This window comes from Notolepis coatsorum (assembly GCF_963971535.1).
Source record: "Notolepis coatsorum genome assembly, chromosome: 4".
NCBI lineage: Eukaryota > Metazoa > Chordata > Actinopteri > Aulopiformes > Paralepididae > Notolepis > Notolepis coatsorum.
In genome coordinates this window covers 34,243,336-34,256,120 of record NC_140168.1, presented here as the reverse complement: position 1 = coordinate 34,256,120, position 12,785 = coordinate 34,243,336, and the positions used below count along the sequence as shown (strand labels likewise).

At 41.1% G+C, this 12,785-nt stretch overlaps 1 protein-coding gene across 2 annotated transcripts in view; it reads right to left on the bottom strand.

Annotated features, from left to right (window-relative positions):
• Positions 1 to 12,785, bottom strand: part of atf6b (activating transcription factor 6 beta) — a 102,914-nt gene that overhangs the window by 65,423 nt on the left and 24,706 nt on the right. For both annotated transcript variants that reach the window (XM_084313232.1, XM_084313233.1), the window contains exons 2-6: positions 9,154 to 9,233; positions 5,734 to 5,815; positions 877 to 936; positions 670 to 749; positions 203 to 365 (exon numbers count right to left, since the gene is read on the bottom strand). In XM_084313232.1, coding sequence (XP_084169358.1) covers positions 203 to 365; positions 670 to 749; positions 877 to 936; positions 5,734 to 5,815; positions 9,154 to 9,233 — 465 coding nt within the window. The remainder of the gene's footprint in view (positions 1 to 202; positions 366 to 669; positions 750 to 876; positions 937 to 5,733; positions 5,816 to 9,153; positions 9,234 to 12,785) is intronic.

The window sequence follows — 12,785 nt, the reverse complement described above, 5'->3', positions numbered from 1 at the left end:
TGGTTCAGTGGGGGAGGACCTTGTCTCATCTGAACTGAGGAATGCGTAAAAAATAGAATTTGCGACATATACAGTGTTGATACAACCCCACATTGCTAAACACTGGAAAAGGCAATTTATAAGATAGTTCCCCTTTAAAATATTACCATTACAGACACTTACACTGGAAACCTCCCCCTGAAATCAAACCTACACTACATACCCGTGGCCTGCGTCTCCATTCCAGGGACGGCCGCCGGTGTCGGCGTCTGCGGCTTAACGGCTGTGGTGGACGCCACGGTGACCTCCATGGTGCCCAGCGGGGGGGACAGCACGTCACCGAACATGTACGGAGGAGTGGGCGGGTTCTCCCCTTTAACAGTGACCTATAGGGAAGAGACGGTTTCCAGCCAGTGACGAGGAGTCAACAGGGTATCTACAGGCTTCAACAAGGTGACTTTAAGACTTTGTAATACCTTTAAGTCCACTTGGAGCTCAATTTAATACCAATTTCATGACCATACTAGCACAAAGAAAGCATATCGACACTGAACTGGCGTCTGCACTTGCGCGCCAATTTAGATTCTCACACGTTCGTTCCATACAAGCTCTCGCCAGTCGCACCAAGCTGCCGTTATTCAACAACTCGAATACAAAACTATTTCACATCACACACACACACACACATACTTGTGGGTCTGGTGATGTCACAGAGTATTCTGATGCCAATGAGGATGCAGGAGAAGGAGGCTCCGCTTTCACCTGGAACACTGAACACACAAATGATCAAATTATAAACAAACAAATAAATAAATATGAATAATAAATAAATAAATAAACAAATGAATAAATAAAGTAATAAATAACCCTAGTCTCAAGCAGATAAAAGGCACTTACACATTTCCACAGGTAACGGCTGTGTTATAGTAATTTCATCTTTTATCACAGGGCCGTCACCTAAAGGCAAGAGGGAAAACAGAGGAAGACAAGACGGGTCATTCAGGGTCACTCAGAGTCACCAAGATGAGCTGCAGGGACCTTACTGATGAGCCCAAAGCAGCCCCTTAACCACAACATACATACTCACCGCAGGCAAATAATTTCAGGATTTTTTTTCATACACTATTTTCTACAAAACAGCGACGCGCTATAATCACTTGATATTTGAGGGGGGGGGGGGTGGGGGGGGTCAAACTACATGGTAGCCGTGCATGTTGTAAAACATCCAGAAGTAAGCTAGTGGGATAACTAAGTTATGTTATCAGTCTACTACTGTCTGTCTATGGGAGAATATTCTTACCATATATATATATATATATATATATATATATATATATATATATATATATCTGTCTGTACAGTCATGCCTATCCTTTTTACATATCTGTAGATTCTATATCTATATAGTATATTCCTTACCTACTCTTACTAGTTACTAGCTACTGGCCAGTATGACTTACTACTAGGGATGCTCGATATTGGCTTTTTTACCAATACCGATATACCGATATTGTCCAACTCTTAATTTCCAATACCGATATCAACCGATACCGATATATGCAGGGTTCCCCCCCCCCCCCCCCCCCCCCCCCCCCAAAACGGAATAATTTCAGGTAATTAACATTACATATCTCTTGTTGTGGAATTAACATTATGCATACTTTTGACAATAAATAAAATCAGAATTTGTTCTTACTTGCTTGCCTGGGTAAATAAAGGTTATAGAAATGTAAAAAATAAAAAATTAATTGAAAACAGATACCGATATTTTCCGATATCACATTTTAATGCCAATATCGGCCGATAATATCGGACATCCCTACTTACTACCATAGTGTCTTTATACCTGTATCACTGTACATATTAATACTACAACTCTGTACATAATAGGGATGGGCGTGAGTAGCTATGAGAAAAATCTATCTTAAATTATTAATAATTTAATAATTGTATTGTTAGGTTTTAGTGAGTTTTTCCTTACCTTCGTGTGGGGTATGTCTGAGAGTGCTTGCATTCGTTCATTTATTTATTTATTTGCATTTATTTAAAATGTGTTGGACCTTATGGTGTTCTTGACTTATTGTTATGTTTCTTCTTGACTTGTTTAAAGAAGACGTGTCCGGCCAGCATAGCAACCTGGTTAGATGTGGTGGAGAGGATAAAGGATAACATATGAATTTGTAATCCCTGGTGTTAAACGGAATAATGGATGGATTGTCCAAGAGGGGGTCCTGAGGGGGGGGGGGGGGGGGGGGAGAGCAAGCGAGAGCATATGTATTGTATTGTATTTATTATGTGTATATCTTTTAATCTACATTTATTTTGATTTAAGTACTGGACTGTCATTATTGTTATTATTATGTCGGTCATAGTCCTGTGATTTATTGTGGATTTCTACTGTTAATGTTTGTGTGTCTAGTTTTATGTCATGTCAAAAATTGAAAATAAAAAACATTTGTTCAAAAGAAGACGTGTCCGGCCCATGGGGACATTAACGTGTGTTGATTTGATTTTGATATATATATATTTTTTTACATATTTGTTTCACATGTATGTGTAAGATTATAACTAATTATAATTAAAAGATTATGTTTGTTGGTTTCCTTAAACATATACGTGAATGAACAAAATTAAGTAACAAAAGAAAAATGTATAATAAAAAAATAAAAATGTATAAAAGAAAATTGTTTATTTTCCCTTTTAGAGTAATACACGATCACTCGAGTATAGCATGCGATCAATCGATCTGGATTTTTCTTTAAAATGCGCATCCCTAGTACGGTACATACATCTGACTAGCACTATACTCAGTACTACTCATTTATATATCTTATACCCAGTTTAATCACCTGTACATTGTATATTACTATTGTACTTTACTGTTGGATGCCAAACGTCTTTTGTTGTACTGTACTTGTGTTGTATAATGACAATTAGGGATGGCACCGATCCGATACTCAGTATCGGTATCGGTCCGATACTGGTCAAATTCACGGGATCGGATATCGCGATCCGATACATGCCGTAAAGCGTGCCATCACGTTAACAATACTAGCGCAACAACAACGTTAGCGTTCGCTAAACGTGAGCGCCGCAGTCATGTCAGCTGTGTGGAGTTATTTTAAGCTCAAAGAAGAAAAAGGCAAAACAGCCTGTGTATGCGTGCTAATCAGTGATGTACCTGAGCGATCGTTCGTGAACGCGTTCGTATTTTGGGCGAACGGGAACTGAATGGATGTTTTCCCCCCTAAATGAACGTAATTGAGAATGCGTTCATTCTCAGCGCTGTATAACAGCGTTCAAAAGTGCGTTCATTCTCAGCACTATATTATAACGGCGTTCAAAAGTGTGCCAGATTTCATATGCCTTTCAGCCGAAAACCCAGTTAAAACACACCGTAAACATGCTTTAAAATAATGCTGAAAACCACCCAATCTGGCAACCGCTCTGGGCGGAGCTTCGGGGAGTCTGGTAGTAGAGCAGCAGCACTTGCACTTGCACTTTTAGAAGGCGCTGCACTCGCTCAGAGTCAGACTCTACGATGTCGGCGTATGAGCATTTAAAAGAATTTTAGTTAAAGGAAAACTCCAACATTTTGGGAAATTAGCTTATTTAACATCTTCCCTGGAGTTAGACAAGAAGATACATACCTTTTTTGTCTCTGTGCATGCATTTAGCTTTGGGAACAGTAGCTCCGTTAGCGTAGCTTAGCTTCATCACTGGAAGTGGGGCGGTGCAATAGCCTGACGTTCCCTACAGAGTCCTACAGTCACGAAATACAATCCAAATACAACTCCAAAACGTTCCTGTAAACATGTACCTGTGTATTTACCACATGGAGAAATAAAAAATTATTGAATTAGACAATTACGTTTTCTAAGCAAATATACTCTGAACTATTTTTTGCCTAACCACTCGTCTCTGGGCGCAGTCAGAACCTAAACTAACTTTAGGTTAGTTGTAACGTTAGTTTAGGTTCGTGTTAACGTTAGATAATGTACAAAATAAACGTTTTCCGCTGTTATAGACGTCGCTCTTTTATTTTGAAAACCCCCAGAAAGGAAGTCATTATATTTGCTTTAGTGACCGTCCGGTTCTGTGTTAGCTCCGGTTAGCTACGTGCAGTAGTTAGTATTATATTATCAATACCAGCCATTGGATTACTGTTTTCTAAATTGGGGAGGCTTTTAATCGTCAAGGTAAGAGGATTTTAAGTCATGGTATCCATAAACTTCAATCGGTTCGGATCCTTTGAATGAATGAGAATATCAACAAACACGGCTTCACTTTGAAATCACTGACTGCGCAGACGAGTGGTTAGGCAAAAAATAGTTCAGAGTATATTTGCTTAGAAAACGTAATTGTCGAATTCAATAATTTTTTATTTCTCCATGTGGTAAATACACAGGTACATGTTTACAGGAACGTTTTGGAGTTGTATTTGGATTGTATTTCGTGACTGTTAGGGATGGGTACCTTTCACATTTGAACTGATACCGGTACCTGTGAATCGATACCGGTACCCAACGGTACCTTTTTTCGGTACTTTAGTCTCAAGAAATTTAATTTAACTACCTCAGTCGTAAAAAAAAAAATCCAAACTTCAAATAACTACAATTTCGACAGTTTTCGGCTTGTCATTGCTCCGACTGCTTTGTTGTTGAATCAAGTCAAATCCTAGGTAAGCATATATTGTGCGTGTGAACGTTGACATGAAAAGAAAAAAGTAAAAAAAAAAAAAAAAAAAAAAAATGAATAAATTTTTTTTTTTTTATTTTTTTTTTGGTTTCTCACTTGATTCGATACTCGGTAGTACCGACGTGTTTCGGTTCGGTACCTCAAAAGTACCGAATTCGGTACCCATCCCTAATGACTGTAGAACTCTGTAGGGAACGTCAGGCTATTGCACCGCCCCACTTCCAGTGATGAAGCTAAGCTACGCCAACGGAGCTACTGTTCCCAAAGCTAAATGCACGCACATAGACAAAAAAGGTATGCATCTTCTTGTCTACGTCCAGGGAAGATGTTAAATAAGCTAATTTCCCAAAATGTTGGAGTTTTCCTTTAAAGTCAGTAAATGTTTTGCACTTTGAATATTAAACTTTGAGGTACAACCTTAGTTTCATACCTCAGCCTGGTTCCTACCTCGTGTTGTGTTAGTACAGAGTTATGTCGGCACATGTTTATATGTTATATGTTTGCACAATGACTACTTTCACTTTTGGTACTTTAAGTATATTTAGATTATTATACTTAATAAAGACCATTCAAGCAGCACGTTTTTCCTCATGTTTTTGAAAATATACTGTAGAGATGAAAGCTGCAGCTGCTACTAGTGTGGACTGAATGGGCGGCAGCAAAGCGTTATGGAAATGCCAGTGGTGGCGCTATGGAGCTAACAGCTAACAATAAAGACACTCACAAATACTGATAACTAACAGAGAAAATAACCGAATGTATTGTGCAGGACAACCCTCCCTCCTGCCTGCCTACCTGCCTTCCTGTCTCATGCCTGCCTACCTGCCTACCTGCCTGTCTCCTGTCTGTCTGCCTCATGTCTGTCTGCCTCCTGCCTGCCTCCTGTCTGTCTGCCTCCTGCCTGCCTCCTGTCTGTCTGCCTCCTGTCTGTCTGCCTCCTCTCTGCCTGCCTGCCTACCTGCTTCAGCAGCGTGAGGCACGCTGGGGGGGAAAGAAAAAGTGCTGAAACTGAACAGAAAGTGCCGACTGACATCTTCCGGAAGGGCCTCGTTATACCTGTGAGAAGGTTGTTGTTGAGATGTCGCCATGGCAATGTGAGATTGTCAGGATCGAGGGTCAGCACGAGGTCACGGTCAAACTGTGAGGGGGGAGAGGGAATTAAGATGGAAAAGAGAGAGGAAGGGAGGGAGGGAGGGAAGGAAGGCAAGAAAGATGTCAAGAGGGCGGGAGAGAGAGGTGAGGGAGGGAGAGAAAGAAAAAACGAGGAAGTGAGTGGGAGAATTAGGCCAAACTCCTGGATTAGTCAGTAGGTCAGCAGGCAGAGAGAGGAGGGGGGTGGTGTGTGCGTGGGTGCGTGTGTGTGTGTGTGTGTGTGTGTGTGTGTGTGTGTGAGAGTGAGTGAGTGAGACCTTTGTGCCCTCCTCACCCCTCATATGCACACTCCAATCAGCCAGAAAACTGACAATTAGCCTGCTTATCAGTAGGTCTGACTCTATTCCAGCCATCACTGGCACCGTTTCCCTACCACTGCAATACACACTCCACTACCACCACTCTGAACCAATCGCTCCACTACCACCACAACTGTTGGATATATCTGCAAATATCCCTGTTCACATACCTGTATTATACATACAGTATCACTGTATAGCATAATCATACTGTACATACATCAGTTCAGCAATGTCAATGCACTTTACTGTTACATTTGCACATTTACACATACCTGTATATATTATATCTATATATATCCCATACATACTACTCTTAATAGTTATACCACTGGCCAGCATGGCTTACTACCATAGTATATTTACTGTAAACCTGTCTCAACGTTTATACCTAATTATCCCTGTATCACTGTATAGCATAATCACACTGTACATACATCAGTTTAGCATATATTACCAGTAGCTTATTATATATATCCCATTTAAATCACTTGTACATTGTTATTAATGCACTTTACTGTTACATTTGCACTTGTTGTACTGCAATTGTGCTGTGCAATGATAATACATTTGAATCTAATCAAATTTAAAATCTAAACCAAATCACTCCACTACCACCACTCTAAAACCAATCACTCCACAAAAAAGACACTCTAGTCTAAACCAATCGATCCACAAAAAAACACTGTAAACCAATCGTTCCACTACCACTACTACCACTCTAAACCAATCGCTCCACTACCACCATTCGAAACCAATCGCCAATTTTTTTAAAATTGAATTATGTTTATTTTTGGGCTTTTCTGTATTTTTCACCCATCCCAATTTAGTCGTTATGCTAATTCCCTTCCTGGTTGTTGCACGCATTGCCCCACTGTCGGCCTGGGGAGGGTGTAGAACTACCACATGCCTCCTCAGATACCGAGTCGCCAGCCACTTCTTTTCACCCGACAGCGAGGAGTTTCACTGGGGGAGCGTAACGCTTCCGGAGGTTCGCACTATTTTCCCCAGATCCCCTCCCTGCTGAAAAGGCGCCCGACAGACCAGTAGGAGTCGCAGTTTACGACCAGGGCAGCGTGAATACTTTCCCTAAGGGGTTTGTACTTCCGCGTTCGGTTTGCACAATCTGATTGGCCACTGACGTTTCTGGTCATGTGACATGTGCGCCAATCGTGTGACGGCAAGTTCTGCGCCTATTTCCGGGTCTAACAGCCTGCAAACTACCTAACGCCTAGTTTATCACTGGTTAAGCTTAGGCGACTCTTTCGAAGTTGGTTAAGGTTAGAGTTTGGAATCAGGGCTGGTGTTCTATCGCCCTGCTCTAAGACAAACCCTAACCTTAACCAACTTCGAAAGAGTGCTTAAGCTTAACCGGTGGCAGAACTTGCCGGCACACGATTGGCGCACATGTCACATGACCAGAAACGTCAGTGGCCAATCAGATCGCGCAAAAGTACAAACCCCTTAGGGAAAGTATTCACGCGACCAGGACACATACCCCACCGGCTTCCCACCCGCTAACATTGCCAATTGTGTTAGTAGTTAGTAGGGATGACTGACCAAGCCGGAGGTACCGCTGAGCGCTGACAGCTGGATTCGATCCCAGAGTCTCTGCGGTGGTAGGCGAGTGCTTAGTTAGTCCACTGCGCTACCCAGCCGCCTTCAACTACCACCATTCGAAACCAATCGCTCCACTACTACCACTCGCTCCACTGCTACCACTCTAAACAATCGCTCCACTACCACCACTCGTCTAAACCAATCGCTCCACTACCACCATTCTAAACTAATCGCTCCACTACAACCATTCTAAACTAATCGCTCCACTACAACCATTCTAAACTAATCGCTCCACTACCACTACTTGACTACTTTATACACTCCACTACCACCACTGCAATATACGCTCCACTACCACCACTGCAATATACGCTCCACTACCACCACTGCAATATACGCTCCACTACCACCACTCTGCCAAACTGATCGGTTTACCTTTGTTCTCCTTTTTGTGGGCCAACTTCCTCAAAAAGTTAAACAGACAAAAATGGGCAACATCTTTTTTTTGCAAATTAACCTGCATTTGGCAGCAGGCATGTTTCATAATATTACATTTGTGTGGCCCAACATCCTTCAATACGGAAAAGTCAAGAATGAAGCCCAATGTTGTTGTTTTATGGGTGAAACTCCATAAAGGTCAATGGGAATAATTGTTAAGGGTTCAAAATGCTCTCTGCAATCTGAAGATAAATAAAAAGTGCATAAAAAAAGCAAGCAAACCTGAAGCAATGTCAAAGTTTAGCAACACAGACGCCAATGTGGAACACACGATAAGACTATAAAGTACCAAACTATGAAGCAAAAATACTATTGGTCATCATTAAGCTGCATCGTCTCAGAACGCTCACTGTTTTTCATGGCCTTCAGAGTTCAGCAAGAATGTGCTGATCTTAGGTACTGTAGGCTAAACATTCACTATGACAGGCTAACAAAAAGGTAATAATCACATTTTATTAAGAATGTAGGATGGCATCAGGTGACTAGCATAGCAAATCACTACTGCTTTAACCCTTGTGTGGTGTTCAATTTTTTGTTACTCACCCAATGTTCACCAGACCCACATTATTATTTTTTTTAACTATAACGCCATAACAATTCAGGTATAAATGCTTAACTTGATCTCAATTACAAGCAATCTCAAGAGCATACATGGTTAATATTTACCATTTACCTCTGCTAGATCACATTTATCAATAAAAGTGCTATACATTTTTTGTGATAAAATCTGATGTGTGAAAAAGAAAGGGGGAAGAAAAGATAAAAGAAAAAGAATATATATATATATATTATATATATATAATTATCCATTATAATCAAGACATGAATGGAATAAATCATGTTTATCTGACCCCTGGTCTTCTAGATAAAGTGTTTGGGGGGGGGGGGGGGTGTCACACAGTCGGTCCAAGTGTGGGAGAGAAGAGAGAACACTAGAAAACTAGACACTTTCTTTTGTCCTCCGTACCGTTGTGTCAAATTTCAGCCCACGGCCGTACTCCCCGTCCTCTCCCTCCTCCATGCTCTCACACTGGTACAGGCAGGCATCTGGGGGGGGGGGAGAGGAGGGAGAGAGAGGTAAATACACAGGTGGAGGCAAGCGATCTAAGGAGGAATGGTAATTACAGACGGAGAGCTGGTGAGAAAGATGCCGTCTGAGGAGGGAGAAAAAGAGACAGATAAACAGATGGAAAAGGAGAATGTGACTGAAATTGCCAAGAAAAGCAAACAATAATAAAGTTTATTTGTATAGCACCTTTCATACAAGAATTGCAGTCCAACATAACATTTGCATAAATTCAACAGAATAAAAGCAATGCAGAGAATAAGAAAAAATGGTAAAAGCAATGCAGCTAATAACAATATATTGACTCAGTTTAAAAGCTGAGTCTTCCCCGTTAGATGGTCATAAAACACTTGTCTAATATAGTTCTATGATATTGTATTACCCCGATATATATTTTAATTTTTTTTCTTATATTAAAATGTAATATAAGAAAAACAATAAAAATATATATCAGGGTAATACAATATCATAGAACTATATTAATGACAGGATATATATATATATTTTTTTTGTATATTGTTAATCCTGGTTTACAGTTATCCACAATATTTCATGCTGCGCTTGTGTCGTTATCAGTCTTTGTGTTCATCATCTCAACAGGCCAGGATTCACCGATCCTTTTTTCAAAAGACTATAACTTTCAAATATATTTGTCAGTATAAGTCCAGGTTTCTTGACTCTGAAAAACCTTGGTTAAAATCATGAACAACCCAAACCAGAAATAATATCAGAGACTGGGCTACGTTTAGACGAGCGTTTTGGGATGGAAGTCTGAACAGAAACCGCAAAAGTCGTCTTGCGGTTTCACTTTTAATTTTGCGTTTAGACGAGCGTTTTGGGGTGGAATTCTCCGTCTAGACGAGGCTGTAACAACTCGAGACAATGGAGCCCCGCTGTCACACGATTGGCGCATATGTCACATGACGTGCTGTGAAGACCCGCCCTACTCTGCCTCTGATTCGCAGAGTGTGGGTGGGGAATGTGATTGGACCAAAGCAGAGTCACTCACAGACAGTGGGTCCAGTCATAATAGTTGTGATAGCCGCGGGACAGATTCTTGTGTCTTTAAAAGTACTGCCAATGTAGCCTTCAAGTGATCTCCGTTGATATAGTCAGACATACTTGCTTTGTTTACGTCTCGGCTACTGGCGCATACCTGCTACCTGTGACGTAAGCAGTACGCGCGACCAGAGCCGTGACAACCCTTTCGTCATCGTTTTAACAGATTTATACGGTTTGACAGTTTAGACGAGAGCGCAAAGGTTTTGCGTTTCTAGGAATTCCACCCTGGAAGGTAGTCTAACTTTTTTGCGGTTTCACCCCATAAAAACGCTGTTTCCGTATAAACGAAAGGCACATCCGAAAAAATATTTTTGCGGATTCACCTGCTAGCGTTTCCGTCTAAACGGGGCCTCGAGACAGACAAAAAACAAACTAGCAATAACATAAAAATAATTCACATGGACCAACAGAGTTCTCTGGAAATTCTAACTGCATCACATGCTGTCCCTAGATGTTAGAGAGAACCACCACTATTTAGACCTGTGTGTGTGTGTGTGTGTGTGTGTGTGTGTGTGTGTGTGTGTGTGTGTGTGTGTGTGTTAATCGGGTTTGAATTGGATATTCTCAATTGATTGAACTTTTTCTGTCTAATATGAACTACAAAGCTCCATGTCTGGGAAATGTGGTAAATTGACCCCTCTGACCCCATCACGTCTCTTGTGCCATAATTGGTTTCAACTCGTCTGGAGTGGACTTTGAGCAAAATAACTCGTACTTCTACATAAAAAGCAGGGGGAGCGGGCCAGCGGGGCTATCTAACCTGCTTCCTGTTATCAGGGCAGATGCAAGTTGTGAACACATTTCTCACATTGGTGTGTGGCTTCCTACCTAATAATACATCTGATCTTGCTGTAGATTGGGCTGATCTCTGCGCAGTGCCGACATTAGGCCTCTGTATTTTCATTTCAATGGGAACCCCCAAAGAACACCTTGGCTAAATCTCCAAAACAGTCTAGGTTACTTACTCCTCTTGAATAGTTTCATTTTCTTTTTACAAAAACACCTAAGCCTGGGCAGTGAAAGCAGAGGAAACCCGAGCACCAAGGAGGAAGCTCTGAGATGGTGGGATTGAAGCCCTGAAGTGAGGAAGCTACAAAAGAGAAGGATCGGATATCGAGCTAAAAGCCGACCGTCTCCCATCTCCAGTGAAGAGTTCAGTGTATCAAATAGTTTTTATATGACAGATCAGAAGTGTTCCAACTGGGGCTGGCAGGTACACCGAATATGAAGGTATACTCATGGATCCATGCAAATCTATGGATTTTCACTATACCCGTCATCCACAATATGGGCTGACCCCTATTAGTCGACTAATCGGTCGAAAGGAGCCATAGTCGACTAACCAACCTCTTAGTCGAATATTAAAAAATTATTTTTATTATTATTTTTTTTTTATTATTTCCAAAAGAAAAGAGGCCTAGAAGCGTGGCTAACGCTAATGGCATGCATACCAGAGGTTAACTGCCTACGAAAACAGGCACAGAGGCACTGAAAGAGAATTTCACCCATCTAATGAACACACTAGACTAGACAAATATCAAGATGTATCCATCAGTGGACCAATTGCATGCTTTTACAGAGGACAAGAAGCCTTCAGTCGACTCCTTCAGACATTAAGCACCCCCCACAGCCCAAATGGAATGAAAAAAAAAATATTGTCGACCAAGGCAAATTTTGGCCAATCATAGTCGACCATCCAAATCCTTAGTCGGGGACAGCCCTATATATATATATTGAAAAAATATACATACTGTGTATTTTTTATTCAAAACTAAGAAAGGTATTGTGATGATATTTTGGCCATATCCCCCAGCCCTAGGAAAACTGTGTTTTATGTGTAGAGCACACTTAGCCATCATTTGTATAAAAAAAAAGAAAAAGAAAAAAATGAATTAGGCTAGTACTTTAAGCTAACTATATTCTGACTCACAGGATGTAGACTGTGGGTATAAGCTGCCATTGGCCAACTATTTCAGTCGTAATTCTCCTCCCCTTCCGCTATCGACGACACTATTTTGCAAGGGCACTGTCGCTGCATCCTTGGCGTAGCTCCGTCCAGGATGATTGTGATAGAAATACAAACAAGCCAGAGCATTTTTTCCCCCTATACCGGAATGATAATAGGTTCAGTCTGACCTCTCTCCGGCGCTGGCACAACGCTAACGTAGTGTAATGTATTGTGGAGAGAGGTATGGCTACGCGAGACTAAGCTAACTGGATATGGATGGTTAAGATTATAATTTTTTCAACCTTTTTAATGTTCTTGTGAATAAGTGCATGTGTAGCAGAGAGGGTATGTGTGGTGTGGAGACATGAATGTGTGGTGTGGTGCGATACAGAGTATGGGTACACTAAGGGATGTATGGTAGTGCGTCTATGGGTACATCATGGATGTGTTGTGTGGTAGTGTGTGTGTATGTGTATTCTTTTAGGTGCTGCACAAACACATTTTGTTGTACTGTATTGTGCAA